Source organism: Camelus bactrianus, chromosome 5 (assembly GCF_048773025.1).
Source record: "Camelus bactrianus isolate YW-2024 breed Bactrian camel chromosome 5, ASM4877302v1, whole genome shotgun sequence".
Taxonomy (NCBI): Eukaryota; Metazoa; Chordata; class Mammalia; order Artiodactyla; family Camelidae; genus Camelus; species Camelus bactrianus.
The window spans coordinates 50,472,531-50,490,526 of NC_133543.1; the positions used below are offsets into that span (position 1 = coordinate 50,472,531).

Sequence of the window (17,996 nt, forward strand, 5' to 3'; positions counted from 1 at the left end):
CCTTCCATTATTACTTGTATAATTGTTGGGAACTTGAAAATAAATAGGATTGGAGTTCTTATAACTCAGAGGTCTAGGCAACACCCTCTTCTCAGCCGTTCCTCTTTATGTGAGAAAGGGGCCTGGGCCAAGCACAGGAAAGACGGCTCCACGGGTCTAACCCAGGCACAGGTCTGTCTCCCCTTTGGAATAAACAGCAAGCCACTCAGCATTTAAATCTGCAGATGGATAGCAGTAACACCCAGCTCTCTTCCCACATCTGAAAGCATACAACATTTCATAATAAGGGCTTTGACCAGAAAGATTCCACAATTTAATAAATGGTATACTTGCACCCCTCCCATCTTACTATCATTTCTGCCATTACAATATGATAAACTAAAGACATGGGCAAATTCTGTCAATAACTGTTACTGGGATTCTAGTATTTTTATCTGATTATCCGAACAGGGTGGGAATTCTTTTTTGAAAACTGATTATAAAACTGGCGGTACAGTATCACTGGACTGCCTTCAAAGTAAAGAAACTTTCCTCATTGTCTAAGCAACAATCTACCTTTAAACTGAGTGATGCATAGGAAACATGTTATTTTTAGAGCTGTGACAGATCTAGTTCACTGACTTCTAGGTGGCAGGAGAAATAATTACATATGCATGCAAACAATCTATATTTTTAATGCGGTGTTGTTGAGTTTTAAGGTCAGTCTGAAATAAAACACCTCAAGTCTAAAAAAGGATCAGCATTTTATATACACACACGCACACACCCCTCTGCCCTTCAAATGTTACATTAGAACAGACATGTTTAGACCTCTTAGCAAGTCATACATTTATAAAGCCACTTTTCTAGCAAAAATCACTCTGATGGATAGTTCACACAACACATTAGTTTATGAAACCTGTAATCAGCCGCAGTATAACAACCAGGGTAAAGGTAGTCAGGTAATTAGCAAACCCACCACGAGTTAAAAACAAATGTTAAATGAATGACAAACATTGTGTATTCATCACCCTCGACCTAAATAAAGCTGCTGTGGTAGAAAGTTCGCAAAGAAGGCAGTAAGAATTCCTCCCACCTTTGTACACACGTCCCTTTGCCATGTCATTTTACCATTCCCTCTAGCAAGGAGGAAAACTGATCTCCCTGCCCGCGAGTCTGTGGGAGCCTTGTATTGTGCTCCGACCAACTGAACGAGGCACAGTGACGCTTTGCACACCAAGCCTCAGCCTCAAGAGTCCCTGCAGCTCCACTCCAGCTACTTTGGAATGCTGCTGCAGCCCAGGGACGAAGTACAGGCGTGCCTCCTCGCGAAGGAGGGATCAGTGGAGAGGGCCAGCCAACAGCCAGCAGCAACCACCGCACACACAACGAGACCACCTTAAAATAGGTAGCCCCAGCCCAGCTGGCCAAACTGGCAGAACTGCCCTGCCCAGCCCAGCCCAAACTGCCAATCCACAGAACTGTAAGCAAATAAAATGGTCATTATTTTAAGCCATTAAGTTTTGTGGCAGTTTGTTACACAGCTGTACATACTGATACAGAGACCATGGATCCACACTCAGAGATCTGAGCCTCTCAATTTGTTAGAGACATCCTTCCTTGAAAGCAAAGCTTCAAATGAGGCACCCACCTCAGCCAGATTATGCCACTGAAGCTTTCTGGGAAAAGTTATACAGTCCCTACTCACCTCAGACCCCTGCTGAACACCTGCAAATGTTAAACCTGGCTTCGGCCCTGAGTTCTTCCTCTCCATCTTACTCACTCCTGCTGAGGTCTGAGAGCTTTCACTGCCCCAGGCTAGTCTTTGCCTTCCAATGATCCCATCCCACCTCTGGCTTTACAGATCTGGTTTTGGAATTTCACCCCTTCACTCCATCATGCATCCTCTCAGCCCATCAGCTTTTGCTATTGCTATTCTTACCTCTAGACAAACTGAGCTCACTGTTATCACAAGCCATAGTCCTGGATACATTCATTACTTCCATAAAGCAGTGACACAGAATCTCTTAAAGAAAATAACAGTAAACAAAAGTGCCTTTAAACAACTAACGGCACTGTTCAGGCTAGATTAATTATTCTGATAAAGCTACCTACCACCGCTTAAAACATTTTGGAAAATATCTTAAGAGCAAATTAATGTCATACTAGAAAATCAGTCTCGTTTCTTCATAAGAGGGCTGAGGGAAATGGGCGAATTTTTTAATTTAAAATAAAATATAGCTATAAAGTGTTAGGTGCACACCCTCCCACTATGTCCCCTTGAAGGATACTTCTTGTGCACATCAATTCTAATATGATCAATTTTAAAGTCAGTCAGACCTCATAAATAACACCTTTCATACTTTTGTCACTCCCTTTCTTCCAAGTAGCTCCAAGAGAATATTTCATTTGTAAACAACTGCATACAGATGAAAACCATGTCACTCTTCACACGCAGACTAAGTGGACCGCAGCCTATAAGCCAGAGGCAAACAAGTGCCTGACTGCAACCCTTACCTACCCCAGCGATGGCACGTCCGTTACCCTCTCCGCCTTTAACACTATTTAAGCAAATATATAAACCACAAGTTGCCTATGTTGTCTATTTCTAATGGGCTCTAAAGAGTACAACACGAAATTATGGCCTTTAGAAAGTCTTGCTGCTTCTATGGAAACACTCAGGAAGATGGCTATAGATGAATTAAGAGGCTTGTTATCTCTTCACCCTAGAAACTGTTGCTTTTTGAATAATAGATAAGTATTTATCTTAATGAAGATAAACAATCTAGCCCTGATCTTAACTGATGGCAAAAATATTACTATTCTTAAATTTGTCCTAATGATCATAAGTTGAAAACACACAGAGACGCTTCTGTAGCCCTATTTCAGCCGCCCAACTGCCCAGGAGAGGTGCCATGTTAAAAATGTTTCCACAACAACCCTTGTCGAAGGTCAAGCACTGGATTTAGGACTCCAGAAACTTGAAAGAGCACCTACAAGGAAAAATAAAAAAGGATTACATAGTAAAACATTCTCTATGAAGGCCCCGGTCACCCTAGAGACGTGAAATGTGAGAAAGTACAGACTGTTCCTGAATTGCCCAAAATTAAACCCAGTTCATCTCCTGACAGATTTTTTTTCCACCCCTCAGTCATTAATTCCCTCTCTTAACAAAGCAGGTGTCCTACCAAACAGTGATAACTAAGTTTGAATTTCTATTAAGGTACTGACTTCAATGCTAGATGTTTTATTTCCTTTGTGGTATGTAAACACTGTAAGTACTTTAATGAGAATCAAATACCAAAATGTTTTAAAATCAAGTGAAGGGAAGGGACCATGATTCAAATTTACCATTTAAGTGACCAGAATTGATATCAGGATCGTTTTTTCTAAGTAGAGTTAATTTCACAACGTCTTTGTAATTTCATCAAAAAAAAAAAAAAAAAAAAAAAGCCAGTTCCTAACTCATAAAAGAGAAGTTGAAGTGATTCTGTCTACCACATCCAACCCCAAGACTCTGAAGTGATTTCTTGAGGAAATGTAACATTTGATACTTCTGAAAATACTAGATTTCATTGGGGAGGATTCTGTGTTTATAGTGATCACAAGAACATTCCAGAATGAGTTAAGTGGGTAAGATAAAAACTCATACTTCAGAACAGTCTCCCTACGTCAACAGGGGTATCTGTTTCACCACCACAAAAGAGAGTAACTGTGCTTCTGAAAATATGAATCAATCAGCTTTCTAACAGAGCACAGTGCAAAAAACAAGGCAAAAAAAAAAAAAAAAACTAAACTAAAACTGTTTTTAATCAGGTTAGCACTGCCTGTCCCCTCTGGTACATCTCAAGTCAGTGGCAATGCCCTTAGTGTGTTACCAGGAGGTGGCCTCGGGTTATCTACAGCCATCATAATATTTCATCAGGTTTTGAATATTTCTTAGGAACTACCACTCAGCACTGCCCGTCAGAACTTCTGTGGTGGTGAAAAGTCTGCATCTGCACCACCCAGCGAGGTACTTCACAGGACAGCGCAGATTACAGGCCTAAAATTAAGTACATAAAACACAGCTCCTCGGCTGCACTAGCACCGTTGGCTATTGAACATTTGAAAATGTGGCTGGTGTCATTGAGGAACTGTATTTTATTTAATTTTTTAAAGACTTTATTCTTTTTAAAGCCGTCTTAGGTTCACAGCACAACTGAGAGGAAGGCAGAGTCTTCCCACATGCCCCCTGCTGCCGCCCATGCACAGCCTCCCCTGCTGTCACCATCCCCCAGAGAGGCACACTGACCACAAGTGATGAATCTACTTGGGCACATCCTTACCACCCACTGTCCACAGGTCACCTTAGGGCTCACTCCTGGTGTTGCATACTCTATGGGTTTGGACAAACGTATACTGATGTGGACCCATCACTATGGTCCCACACAGAGCACTTGCACTATCCTAACCATCCTCTGTGCGCCGTCTATTCATCCCTCAACACCCCAAGAGTTTCACACTAATTTAAAGTGAAACAGCCACACGTGGCTAGTGGCTACCATACTAGACAGCTTAGAACTAGACGCTGCTAAGAACACTGCTGCTGCTCTGACTGCTGTGAAGTTATCAGCCTGGACCTGGCTCAAGCACAGCTTTGCAAGCACAGCTTTGCTCCAGCTAATAACCAGCCCTGAGATGTATCTACTTGCCGCTCCTCAATCTTTCATTTTTCAGCAAGCACGCACACGCGCACATGCACGCACACTCCCTCTACCTCACTGACAGGTTCCAACCAAGGATTAGAAATATAATATATTGTAAAAAAATTTTAATTAAAAGAATGTACATATATATCTACTGCAACAGACCAGACAAAAGATGATGGTTGAAATGAGACTATTTTATGTTTATATATCACCCGATTTACATGCTAAACATGGCCTGTGAAGAAGTGTAAAGGTCATTTTAACACTGCTAAAGAAATACGTAAGATTTTTGCTATAATATCTACATGGTAAATATGTTCCCAGATACATATTTATTAAAATGGTAGTTATAAAATTCACTGATTCGGTAATATTTCTAACTTCCTCCTTCCCACCAACGAGGAATCAACATCATATAAGTGGAAGAAAATACTGAACTGCGTAGGAAGCATTGGCCTGAGATTCTAAGGACTTCTGGACCACAGGCAAATTACTCTAAGTCAAGCTGGTAGAGTCTTCAGATGTAAAACAAAGGAGCAGGTATGGACTTTCCCTTCAGTCTCCCCTCAAATTACATTTCATTACCCCCTATATTCTTATGCTATTCCTCACGTAGGAGCTAACTTATAAAAGCCAGCACCGACCTACCATTCCTTGCCTAGGCACTCTCTTCCCCTCCCTTCTTGAGCCACCTCATAATTAAGAAAGGGGACAGTGACACAGTCAACTGCAAAGGAAGGAAGAAAGGAAAGGAAGGGAGGGAGTTAGTGAGGGTGGGAGGGAGGAAGTGAGAGTCAGAGAGGGGAAGTGAAGGAGGGAGGGAGGAAGGGAGGACAGACCAGATAATTCAAATCAGAATGTAAGCAACACAAAATAGGCCAATAGGCACCAATCCACAGAATATAATCCTTTTCAGTCCCCAGACTGAACAGAGCAGGAAAGAACACAACTGGGATGCCCCTTATTACAAACCCCGGCACAAACTGATGCTATCAGTTTAAAAGAAGATCACAGATTCTTCTTAGACCTCAACCATCAGAAGAGTGATTGTGAGAAGTCTCAGAATTGTCACAGGTCACTGGCTTCTAAAATACTCCCCCAGTGAAGAGCTATCATTCACATGATAGAAAGCCATCAATCTCTACTTACCATGCTAGTTCTTCTGGAAAATCAGGGACTATAGGTTGGAAACCTAAACCCCCTAAATGTCATCTAAATGTGTATTTTCATCTAAGGGAAAAATTGAATGAACACCCCCAGTACTAGGCCTTTGAGTTATACTGAACGCCACTTACTGGGAAGAAGTTTGAAAATAAAACTATCATAAAACGATGTTTGAAGGTCCATCTTAAGATGATGTTTCCCCAATTATCAAAATATACAATCAGTCAAAAAGGGGATTCATCTAATTCCTCAATGTCCAAGAAGTTTTTTAAAGCTAAGCCAGAGTTTATTTCCAAATAATTCTTTGGCAAATGAGAAGAACCTTGAAATACATCAGCATTTACTCACATGAGATTCTCAAAGTGTTTATCTCAATCAGTTTTGAACTGAAGCACTTCCTTACCCATTCTCTAAGGGTTGCTATTTCTCCTCTGCTTCCCAGTTAAGTTAAATCTAAAATGCCTTTTTAATTAATATACTGAATTCTTCTTTAGTAGCAAAAACTTGACCGATGAATAGCAGGTTTGGAAACAGAAACACTTGGTACACTTGAATCACTTCAGCCATCTTGGAGTTGTTTGGGGATAATTTAAACAAAATTATCCTGGAGGAAAATGTAAAACCTCACATGATCGCATGGAGAATTTTTTTTTAATAGGAAAAAAAAAAAAACTTCCAAAAAACACACCATAGAGGAACTATAACACATATTAGATTGGTTTTGACTTTAAAAGACCCAGTTCTGTGGTCTTAGCTTGTACCACACCAATCTATGACCCTCAGTCCCTAGTCATTTATAAAACTACAATCCCTGCCATCGTAACAATTTCTGAAACTACCCGCCCTGGTATTCTGCTCCTGTGTTTCACCTGTGTTCCTGATCCTCGCCAACAGTCCTGATTTCTACACAGCAAGAGGCCCCACAGAGCTTCAAGGTTGGGTTATATATAACTACACAAACAGCAAGAGAGAGGTCATGGGTACACTCAAGAAAGGAAAGCTCCACAGAAGAGGGGAGGCGTGCCAGGACTTCCCAGCCCTGCCCTGCAACGCCTAAGTAACAGGACACAGCGACTGTGGCGGGGAGCCCCGGCCCCTTTAATCTGGAGAGGCCACCTCCTCGCAGACTTATGACCTCAGGAAAGCCAGGCCTCTGCCTGCCTGGCTACCTGCACAGCACAGGCAGGTGGAAGTACTCAAAGTGCTTACTCTTGATCTGGAAGGATTAATGAGCTAATTTCTACAGAGCCCTTTAAGCTGATTGGCCCAAACGCAACTAGGTAAGCATCATCATTAACCATAGGCAAGATTAAATCTTCAGGATCCAGGGAGACAAATATTTAAAGTGAGGCAATGTTTCTCTCCCACAAGGAGGGAAGCAGTATTTATCCCTAAAATTCAGGCTTCCATCCAGAAAACATTTATCAAATACTTATTAAGAGGTGTGGGGTATGGAGGCCAAAGACCCATCATCAAGGAGTTCACATCTAGGGCCAAGATGAGCAAGGAGGCAGACAATCCACATAGGCTGTGAGGACCACCGGGGTGATGGAGCCAATAGAGGAGGCAGAGGGGAGGAGGCTCAGGGATAGAGACAGGGCATGTTCTCTTTATGAACATGCATCAGGCTATGCACATTTATGATATGTACACTTTCCCACATGCATATTATACTTCAATGAAGGTAGTACTTAAAAGGAGAAACAGGGCACACTGTTAAACAGATGAAAACGAAAATGAGGGTGGAATGGTGTTTCAAGCAGAAGGAAAACCTGCCTAGCAGGGGCTGGGAAAGCTTGAAGTTGCATTTCACCAACTGCAAAAGGTTCCTACTGGCTGGGAGTCTGTCAAAGGCAAGAGACAATTCCCAAAGGCCCTAAACACCTGCTCAGAGTTAATCTTAAGGATGATGGAGGAGCCACTAAAGGTGTTCAAGCCTGGGGGAGACAGATAAAAACTTTAGTACAGTGGTATTGCTTTAGTAGCAATGCATACCAGAGCTGGAAGCTGGCTACAAAGTTATTACAATCATCCAAATAAGAACTGAGAAGGGCCTCAACTAAGCCAGAGATGGTGCAGAGGTAGACTAAGAAACAGATCAAAGAAGGAATCAAGCACGCAGAACAGATAAGACTGAACACCAGTCAGATGTGGGAGATGGAGGAAGGCAGTCAAGTGTGGGATGACCAGCATGTATCTGCTTCACACTCAAGGGTCTTAAGGAAGATGGAGAATGTTGAAGGAGTAAAATTAGGAGGAGATGGTGATTTTCACTGTGAGTATCTACACAAGGATGTATAAACAGTGGCCCTCGCACCAGCCCAAGACCAGGGAGGCCCTCTGCATTTTAGGTGGTGGTTGAAGCCTCAGACCCATGGAGAAGTGGATCCTGGCACAGGCGCAGGAGGGAAGGAGGAGAGAAATGGCAGCTGGTGCCAACTCCTACAGAGAGCAAGGGAAGGCCTGCAGTGTCCACTGGCTCTGGCCATAGAAGGTCACCAAGACTGTGGAGATTCCAACTTTGGTTTCTTAGCAAGACGCCAGAGGCCAGATTGCAGTGAGCTGAGCTTGATGGGAGGTTCTTTCAGCTCAACTGTAAAAGGAGAGAAGGTGGTACTAGAGAGGGAAGGAGTAGTGAGAGGTCTTGTTTTGTTCTCTTTTGCTGTGAAAGATAAGAGAGACTTGAGAATGCATGTAAGCAGAGGAAGAGCAGCAAGGGAAGGAAGGAGACAGGGAGCAATAGTGATGACCTCACCTGCAGACAAATGCCCCTGTCCTCTCCCTCACTGGGGCACACACTGACCATTTCTCTGAGTCAGCAGCATTTCCTGCCAGCACGGCAGCCTCCATGGGGCCAATGAGAGGTGGAAGAAAAGTGCAGTCCGAGCAGGTTGTTCGCAGAGCCCTTTTGCGATGGGCCGTTCCTCCAACAGCCTTCTTGCAGGGTGCTCTCACCACTTGTCAGAGGGCCATCTGGCACCCGAAGCCCTGAGCTGTCCTGAGCTGTCCGATTCGCCGCCGGGGCTCCACAGGTCTCTGCAGCTTCCTCCCTGAAGGGCCTTCGGGCTCCCTATCCAGCTGCCCACCTGGAGGGCGGGGACTAAGGGGCCAGGTCTCCCTCCTGCATCCTTCCTAGTACTAACCCAGCAGAGAAACTCTTCAAGCGGCTCCTAAGACTTGCTAGAGACAGGGCTGTGTTCTCTCCTGGTAACTCGGATCTGATTAGCTGGCACAGCCAACAGTAGTGATGGCTCAGGCTCCAGGAGAGCTCACCCAGGGCCAGGGCCTGTTCTGAGTGTTTCACAGGCTGTCTCTCCTGGCAAACCAACTGTTACCATCTCCAGGTTATAAATGAGGAAACTGAGTGCAGACACCTCTAAGTAACTGGCTCAAGGCCACAAGGCCAGCAACTGCCATGCCTGAGATATGAAACTGACCAGAACCCGCCACGTTCTACTCTCCAACACCATCAAAAATGTGCGATACAACAAACTTAAATGTTATCAGTCACACATCAAATGCACAAATAAAGTAAGTGCTGCAGTAATTCTACCCTAAGTTTCTCTTAATCTAGAGATTTTTCCCACATGCTAGTTTGAACAGCACATTTAAAAGAGCACTCCTTGTGAATATAATTAACACCATTCAATTGTATACCCAGAAAATGGTTAAGGTGACGAATCTTATATTTATATATTTTACCACAATAGTGAAAAAACCCACAAAAAGAACAGTTCTATACGCATTTTTCTCTTTAAATGGTATGAAAATCAAAACCCCTGCCTTAAGTCAAGCCTCTCAGGCCTCTTTTAGTTTAAAAAAGAAAAAAAATTTTACAAACTGACAGCAGCAGCAAAGCAGCACAGTTTAAAGGTCCAGGAGACCACAATACACACTCGGTGCTCCAGCCCTCTGAGGTCCCATGCAAATGAGTGTGACTCAGTGTCCTCAAGATCCCTCTAGCACATCTGTAAAACCGGTTCTAATCCCTAAACCAAGAGTTCTGCAGAATCTCTGAGAACAGAGCAGGTGTGATGTGGGCTGCTACTCCTTGAGGACCTGACCATATGCCTATTACCTGGGTCTGGGAAAAACACACCTGAATGGTTAAACAAAGCTCACAGGAGAGAAATAAACAGAGTACTTGAGAACGCCTCTGTCAAACTATGGTTAGGAGTCTAGGAACCAAATTCTTTTTGGTGACTTGGGCCGAAAATTTAGTAGGTGGTACTTCTGGATCATTCTAAAGGACTGCCCAGGACAAAAGTGAAGCAACACTGAGAAGTCAGGTGCAGAACTACAGAAAGGCTCATCCTGCAAAAAAAAAACTTTAAATAAAACTACTGTGAGGCACAAGTCTATTTAGTGTTTCTCAGAGGAAAATCAACAAAGACATTAGCCCCTACTGGAATTACCTGATTCAAACACAGAAACTGATACAGCAATAACTACAACTCTTTGACGGAAAAGTTCCTTGAGGTTGTTCAATCTATTAAGGACACCCAAGTCAACACTTACATGACTCACCTTCTGTCCTCTGGTTAGCAAATCAAGATGATAACATTAATACCACAAACAAATAAACTAATTTTTCAACTGGCATATCTTTTGGGTGCCCCCATATACTTCTAAAGAAGGAATCTAAGAGTGAGATGGGGAAGGGATGAGGAACAAAAATTAAGGAGGCTGAAGGGTATAAACAGGCTAGAATACTTCTGAGGAGCAGTTACTTCTATAGGAAACAAATATTTGAAATCAACTAATATTAATGGCTAAAAGAAGGAATTTAATCATTTCACAACGTTGTTAACCCCTAAGTATAAAGCTCACTCCAACAGATTTTACATCGTTTCCAGGTCTCGCATAAACTTCTGAACCAGATTACCCCTAAGAGCATTACAAACTCTCCACTGATCTTTTACCACATAAGAACAACATAACAAAGAGAAAGCTTTATTTTAAGACTTGCAAAATCCTGTGTTTATTTTTCTAAAACAAAAGTCAAACGACTGAACCTGCTTTGTTTGGGCTTTAGTAAACCTCTTCTCTCCTAATCTTGAGGTCCCAACCTCTGCCAGAAGGAAATAAAGAAAAAGTGCTCCATGCCACACTGGAAAGTTAAAACACCTTGCCTCCCTTGGCCTTCTGCTCATGCACTTCCGAGCCTCCTGCTGGTCACAGTTCACACTGCCAGAGCCCTATCATGTGACACCTGCCTTGTGGCAGGAGAGGCGAAGGGTGTCCACCTGCATTCATGTCAAAACTGGTTCAGTGTTTGTACTACTAACTTCTGCGTGTAACATTTGAGCAAAAGTGCTTAACCGCAAGTTCAGTCTTAATTACCCAACTAGCATTAAACACTAAATGGAAACGGGTTTGTAATTTCCTATAAACATTAAGTCCTTACAAAACCCTATTCCAGCAATTTGACTTTTCAATAACATGGCCCCCACACAGGCCATCTCTTTTAGTTGGAAAAATATGAGATACGTTTAAAATGTAGAAAAGCCTTTCCTGCAGTGTGAATGTACAAAAATCAGTGACGCTGTAATAAGCACGTGTTTCTGTTTGCAAATTCCTCAGGTGAATTTTTTTAATTAAATTGACCAACCATAATTAGCAATGCTGTTACTGCAAGCAGAAAGAAGCCCTGCAATCAATCCCATCACTTTAATTAAACTAAGATTTTATTCACTTCAGTTCACAAAACTGGTCAACTCAATACATTGTTTTTAAAAGGCAAAGCTTGCATATTAACCCTAATAATTAACAACATAGGCATATGAATTGATTATAAGTGGGCTGTGGTCCTAACCCTATGAAAACTATGTGGCAGATAACATCATTCAACTTTTATGGACCATCCCTGCATGCTGGAGCCAAGAGGGATAAATAAGACCCTGCAAGAGTTCACAGCTGGCCAGCAAAGGCAGCAATGGAAATAAGCACTTTACAAGCATACCAAGACTCCAAAATTCAGCTCAATGTCTCCTGTGGAATACCCTGCTTCCTATTTCTCCTAGCAGTTCCCCCTTTGTGCTCACCCATCACATCCTATGGAATCATTTATTTCAACTCAGTAAGTCCTTGCAGGTGGGGACCATTTTTATTAATTTCTATACTGCTAGCACCCAGCTCAACGCTTGGGACATGGGGGCCTTCAGATTTTGTGGAGCAAATAAAACTTATGGAGTTACATGCCAAGTGGTATGTAAAGGGAGGCAGAAGAACCAACCACACTTTGCCTCGGGAGAAGCAGAAGGTTTCCAAGAACATTCATTCTGCCCTTGGAAGCTGAGTGAGAGTCACTGTAAAGATGGGCACTTAGAGGAGAGAAGAGCCTGTGAAAGGCAGCAAGGAATGGAAGGCCAGGCGTGTCCTATGACAGCTGAGGATTCAGGGCATAATCAATGCCAACAGAATATGGGAGGGGGCAAGCAGTTGAGGGCAGGTAGCAAATTGGAAAGATGAAGGGGTTTAGATACCAGGTTAAAGGAGTTTTCACTGAATACTCTAGGCTTTGAGAAGCCCTTAAAGATACTTAATCCAGGAAGTGACATGAAGACTCATCTCTTGAGAGTCATTAGGCCTAAAGTTATGAAAGGTCTAGGTCCTCAAAGAATTTTATGTAGAGATGCCTGTTTTAGGTTCTTTGGAGCTTTTCTATCCCAGGTTACAGTTCTGCCCATCATTTTCTTATCTATTTATTTCGGTCTCTGCTATGTTTCATTCACTCAGTATCAGGTGATGTAAAGGCTCATTTACCTAATGAAATTCTTACTGTTTTAATTTTTTAAGGGGGAGGTGGTTAGAGAATTGTTTTTAATATAAAGCAAAAAAAAGTGTTTAAGATAAGTATCCTGAATTCCTTTTTCATCACCATACTTAAATCTCAAGTTATGAAAAGGCAGCATCCCATCCCAGCGCCAGTAAGGTTAGAAGCTGAGGGCCCACTCCACCGAGAGGGTTCCCTAACTGGGTTTAACAAGACTCTCAAACAGGATAATCCAATAAGGAAGATTCTAAGTGAAGGGTCAACACAAATCTCCCGGCCCTTCACGTGCTGGGTCCAGGGAAAAGTAATGCCGGCTTCTTACGATTAGACTTTGCCAGGTTTTTAAAAATGTAAGATAAGGTGTTATTTGTGAGCCGACTAGAAGGCACCGAAAGGCAGGGAGTAGATCACCGACAGCCTCGGGTTTCACTCTTGCAGCTCGGCCCTGGACCGGAGGGAAGCATCGGCCCGGCGCAGGGCAGAAGGCCAGGGCTCCTGCTTTCCACGGGCGACCGTGCTGGGCGGCAGGCAGCGCGCCCCGGCACCGAGACGGGTACCCAGGCGCGCCGGGCGGCGCGGAGAGCCCAGCTGCAAGGCAGGCGTGGAGCAGCGGCTGTCAGGGAGGGAGCCCAGCATCCTCCCCAGCTTCGGGAAAGAACCTGGGCCTCCGCAACTCCTACGTAGCCCGATTACCCACGGCAAGAGGCTGCTGACCGGAGGCAGAGGCGCGGCTGCGCCCGCCAGGTCCCCCAGGGCGCGGCGCGGGGGCGCTGGAAGCCCAGGGCGGCGCCCCCGCAACCCCACCCCGGCCGCGGCTGCCTGCCCGCGTGGCCACCGACCACGGGCTGCGGCCCAGGCGCGCGGGTTGAGGGAGATGCGGCGGCGTTGCCGAGTCCCCTGCTCCGCCGCCCCGGAGATCCGGGAGATAAAAGTTTGCAGCATGCAGCTAGTCTGCAGTGCGAGTCACATCCGCCGCGCCGCCTCCTGCCGCACCAGCGCTCACTGAACGAACAAATAAATTAAAAAAAAAAAAAAAAAAAAACTACTGAAGCCGGTAGGCCCCGAAGCCAGCCGCTCTGCCTCCCGGGCGTGCATGCAGAGGAACCCAGCATCCCGCGTCCACACCGCCCCCGGCCGCACCTCCCGCTCGGCCTCGGCACCGGGCCTGGGCCGGCCCCGCCGCGCCCCCCGCACTGACCGATAACCTCCTGCAGCTCGTACGCGTCCCTGCAGATGGGCCAGCCGACGGCCTGCGCTGCCGGTGCCGGGGACACGGGCGCCGCCGGGGCCGGAGCTGCTGTCGCGGCCGCCGGGGCCGCCGCCGCCGCTGTCACCGGGGCCGCCTGCTGAGGCTGCTGGACGTGCACAGGCGAGCCGCTCGGCTCCGCCATGATGCTGCCGGAGAGCGGGAGGACGCGCCGGCCGGCGGACGACCTTCCACTTGAAACTTGCCTTCCCTCGCCGCCGACACCTCTCAGCCGGCGCACGCCCTCCTCGCCCGCCGCCGCCGCCAGCCACGAGGGGAGGGAGCGAAGGAGGCCGAGCCGGGCGGAGGGAGGAGGCAGTGCCGGCGGAGGCGGGGAGGGGAGGGGAGGGGAGGGGAGGAGGCGGCGGCGGCCGCGCTCGCCGCGCGCCCCGAGCCTCGCGCGAGCAGTTTTATGCCTCCGCGAGGGGAACCGCCGCCCCCTCCCGCCCAGCTCGCCGCCGAGGAAGTTTCCACCCAAGGGGAGCGAGGCTGGACTGGGTTGGTTCTCGGGGCCCGCGTCCCTCGCCCCCTCACTCCCCGCTTTCCCTGCGCCTTCGCCTCAATCAGGCTCTCCGGAAGGTGTCCCCTGGGGACCCCGAGGGCGGGGTCGTTGAACCGCCGCCAGGTTCTCAGATTCAGAAGTCTCCCCAACTAAAGAGAACCTGAAGTTCATTTACAAGTCAGCGATGGAAACACCTACACGCCGGCCGTTTGTAGGACGCCAGTTAAAAAATAACACAAGTTGTAACTTTCCGGCGCCCTACCTGCCAATATCCTTTTCCCCACCTGGCCTAATCTAATCGCAGCCCTGCTAATGTTTTTCTTGGTGAAACCTGATTCCTTAGGTCCCTGGCTGTACACAGACTTTCTTCATTTGTTCCAAGCCGCTTGGATCCCAGAGAGGTGATGCAAGGGCCTGTGAAGTTAGAATAAGAAATGTAAGAGAGATTTGAACACTTTATTTTAAATTCTAAACCCTTAAAACAAGCCAGATTAACCCGTTAGGACAACACATAGCAGGCGTTTCCCTTACTGAGTATCCTGGGTGTCAAAGAATGTACCGCAGCAGAAATAAACTGCGTTGGAAACTTAATTAATTGCTGCTTTTCAGCAGTCCCCAAATTACCTCATCTTTTAAATTGCCATGGTATAACCATAGGTCTTCCTAATTATAGGTGTCATATTTAATACTGAATGTTCTCTGTTCCCTGGTACAGATGACCAAGATTGCACCATTCTTGTCTTAAGCTGAAACGATGCAGTGACCCAGTCGTCATTTGGCCAAAATTATCCTGTGTAGTTTCCATGACGAGGATTACTGAATAAGAATTGTGAACATGTTAAAAAAAAAAAAAAACTCAGAAAGATTGGTATTTGTATCCTGCATTTATATATTAAAAATCTCCTTACATTTTTTTAAAAGATAATTCAGAGGAAACCCAGAAATTCATTAGGAGAAACATATGCCTGATCGAAACATTGATGTAAACTGAACATGAGTGTGCTTAATCTCTTACAGCACAGTGGAACACATGGGGTAAATATGTTCCAGTGCTCTGGTCTATGAGCAGAAATTTATGCTGAACTAAGAAGTCATACATTCTTTTATGTATGGGTGTTCAAAAACCGTGTATTGATTGTAATGTCTGTCAAGAAACAGACAACTTCATAAAGAAAGAAATTGGAGACCTCTGAGTTTTAAAGGGTTAAAAATAAGGAACAGGGATGCACTCTCTACCTGCTCACCTCTTCAAGGGCTGCTCCCCAGCCTAAAGAATTTTTGAGGACTATTTTCAAAGAAAAAGAAAAATGATTAAATGAATATGACTTCCATTTTGTCATATGAATTTATATTTTGACTTTCAAACCATGAAGGCCAGGAAACTGAAGGCCAGGAAAGTTCTTGGAACTTAATCGGAAAACATGATGCTGTCAAGAACCAGTAGCACAGAACTGAATCAAACACAGATCACTTACTTTCCCACAAAGAGCAAGAGTTCTGTAGTCATGTAACAGATATCTGTACCCAGCCGACTACGTTCCAAATGGCTCCCAGGATGATGACATGTAAGAACTGATGACTCAGTGCAAACCCATCCCTACTACCAGTAAATCAGTTTAAAGAAGAATGTCTACTGTCAGTGGCCTTTGGCATCATTTTTATATATGAAGAACAGCACATGAACTGTGTCTTTAAATTACATAAAAGAATTGGATTAGAATTTTAAGTTAATGTTTCCATAAACAATAGAATAAAATGGTACTTAAAACTTGGAAATACATGTATTTTTGAAAGTATTCAACTGATACGCAGTTTTCCCTGAAAACTCATGACTAAATTTAAACTGAAAGGTGGCACAGGAGGAAGCCTTTAAAATACAAACAAGGTCTATTTCAATACATAAAGAGCACATTCAGTCAGAGACTTTAAAACATTAGAAGGAAAAAATGAGAGGCTAAATTTTGTTAAGTGTTTACAACTACCTCATTATGTGTCAAGGTTTCTCAACTTCAGCTCTTTTGATATTTTGTGCCAGATTATTCTCTGTGTTGGTGAGGTCTGTTCCCCTGGCTTCAAAACACTAGTTGCCAGCAGCACCTCTGCTCTCAGTCATGACTATCAAATTTAAGTCTGCAGACATTGCCACATGTCCTCTACAGAGCACATCACTGCTTTAGGTAAACCTTATACAAAAGTGTCATTTTATAAGCAGATCATTGCAGTGGTTATTTGTTTTACAAAGAGTTTAACTAGGGTTTAGTTATTCATAAATCCTGAAGAGGATCAGAATTTGCTACCCCAAAATATGCCACTTTGGCATAAGAATTATTTTGAGCTAAAGGCAATTAAGAAACAATAGACACAGGAAGAGTTCTCTTCCCTCCCTGAATCTGCCTGAAAGCAGGCCATCAATTTCCCTTTTGTAAATGGAATTTCCATTTATAAAGGAAATTTCCATTTGCAAAGATGCCCCCCCATACCAGGAAGAGAATGACTCTTATCCTGGGGATGACATTGAGGTGAGTTTGCATAAACAGCTCTTATCCGCCATCAGTTTCCCCCATACATTTTCTAGTTACCTTCACAATTTACCCCACTAGAAGCCCAAACATCCTTTTCCTCATCTAGCCACTTCTCCACAATTTATCAGTCTTTGTTAAAATGGTATATAAAACCCCCTACCCACTGCTTTGAGTTATTCATTACTGAGTACTCCCACACATAGGTGCATTTCACACACAAATAAACTGTTTTTGCCTCTTGCTAATCTTCCTTTGTCAGTTTAATTCACAGCACAGGTCCCCAGGTACTAAATTTGAGAAGTTAGAGAAAGTCTTTTCCTCCTTTACAACCACTTGAACATCTGTAAGAAGATGTGTAGTAGACCTTGAAGGAACAAAGTGCCAGATTCAAATCTTGCCACCATCATTTTTGTTTTGGTTTGGATTGGTTTTTTTTAGGCTTTTGTCGGTGTTTTTGTTGTTGTTGTTGTTTTGGGTTTTTTTGTAAATCTCTGCCTTATTTAAACTTTCTGAGTCTCAATTCCTCATTCACAAAATCAGCATCATAATAACTTTGACATGAGTTGTTACAACATAATTTGTATGTAAACAGCTTAAAATAATGGCTGACACATAGTTAATGTTCAAAAAAATGAAAACCCTCATCAACATCATCATCATCATTCTTCTTATCTGCCAAGATTTGTAACAGAAACACACAGGAGAAAGATCTATAATAATGACAATCGTGAACTGTAGAGAATGCAAGCTCCCTGAGGGCAGGCATTTTTGTTCCTTTGGCTCATTGCTATATCCCAGTGCCTAGAATAACATCTGGCATAGAATATTGTTAGTAAATACTTGTTGAATGAATATAACACTTTTCGAATGGATAAAAACATGCTCTTAAGCATCAGAATGAGTCAGCCATGTCAAGAGTGGATTAGATGGGAGGAACCTGGAGGCGGAGAGACCTATTTGGAAACCACTGCAGTAGTCAAGTTAGAGAAATGTGTATGTGAATAAAGCCATGATATTGAGGTTAATGATGAGGGGGTAGATTTAAAAATTATTTAAGGAGCAGAGAAACAGAACTTCATGAGAGATGAGATTCCTTTAAAGTTTAAATGGCCTGAAT

At 44.1% G+C, this 17,996-nt stretch overlaps 1 protein-coding gene across 1 annotated transcript in view; it reads right to left on the reverse strand.

Annotated features, from left to right (window-relative positions):
• The window catches only part of STK39 (serine/threonine kinase 39), a 252,102-nt gene extending 237,962 nt beyond the window's left edge, over positions 1–14,140 (reverse strand). Inside the window, exon 1 of the mRNA XM_074363833.1 lies at positions 13,808–14,140. Within this exon, the coding sequence (XP_074219934.1) occupies positions 13,808–14,000 (193 nt within the window). The 5' untranslated portion in view covers positions 14,001–14,140. The remainder of the gene's footprint in view (positions 1–13,807) is intronic.
• Between the last annotated feature and the right edge of the window lie 3,856 nt (positions 14,141–17,996).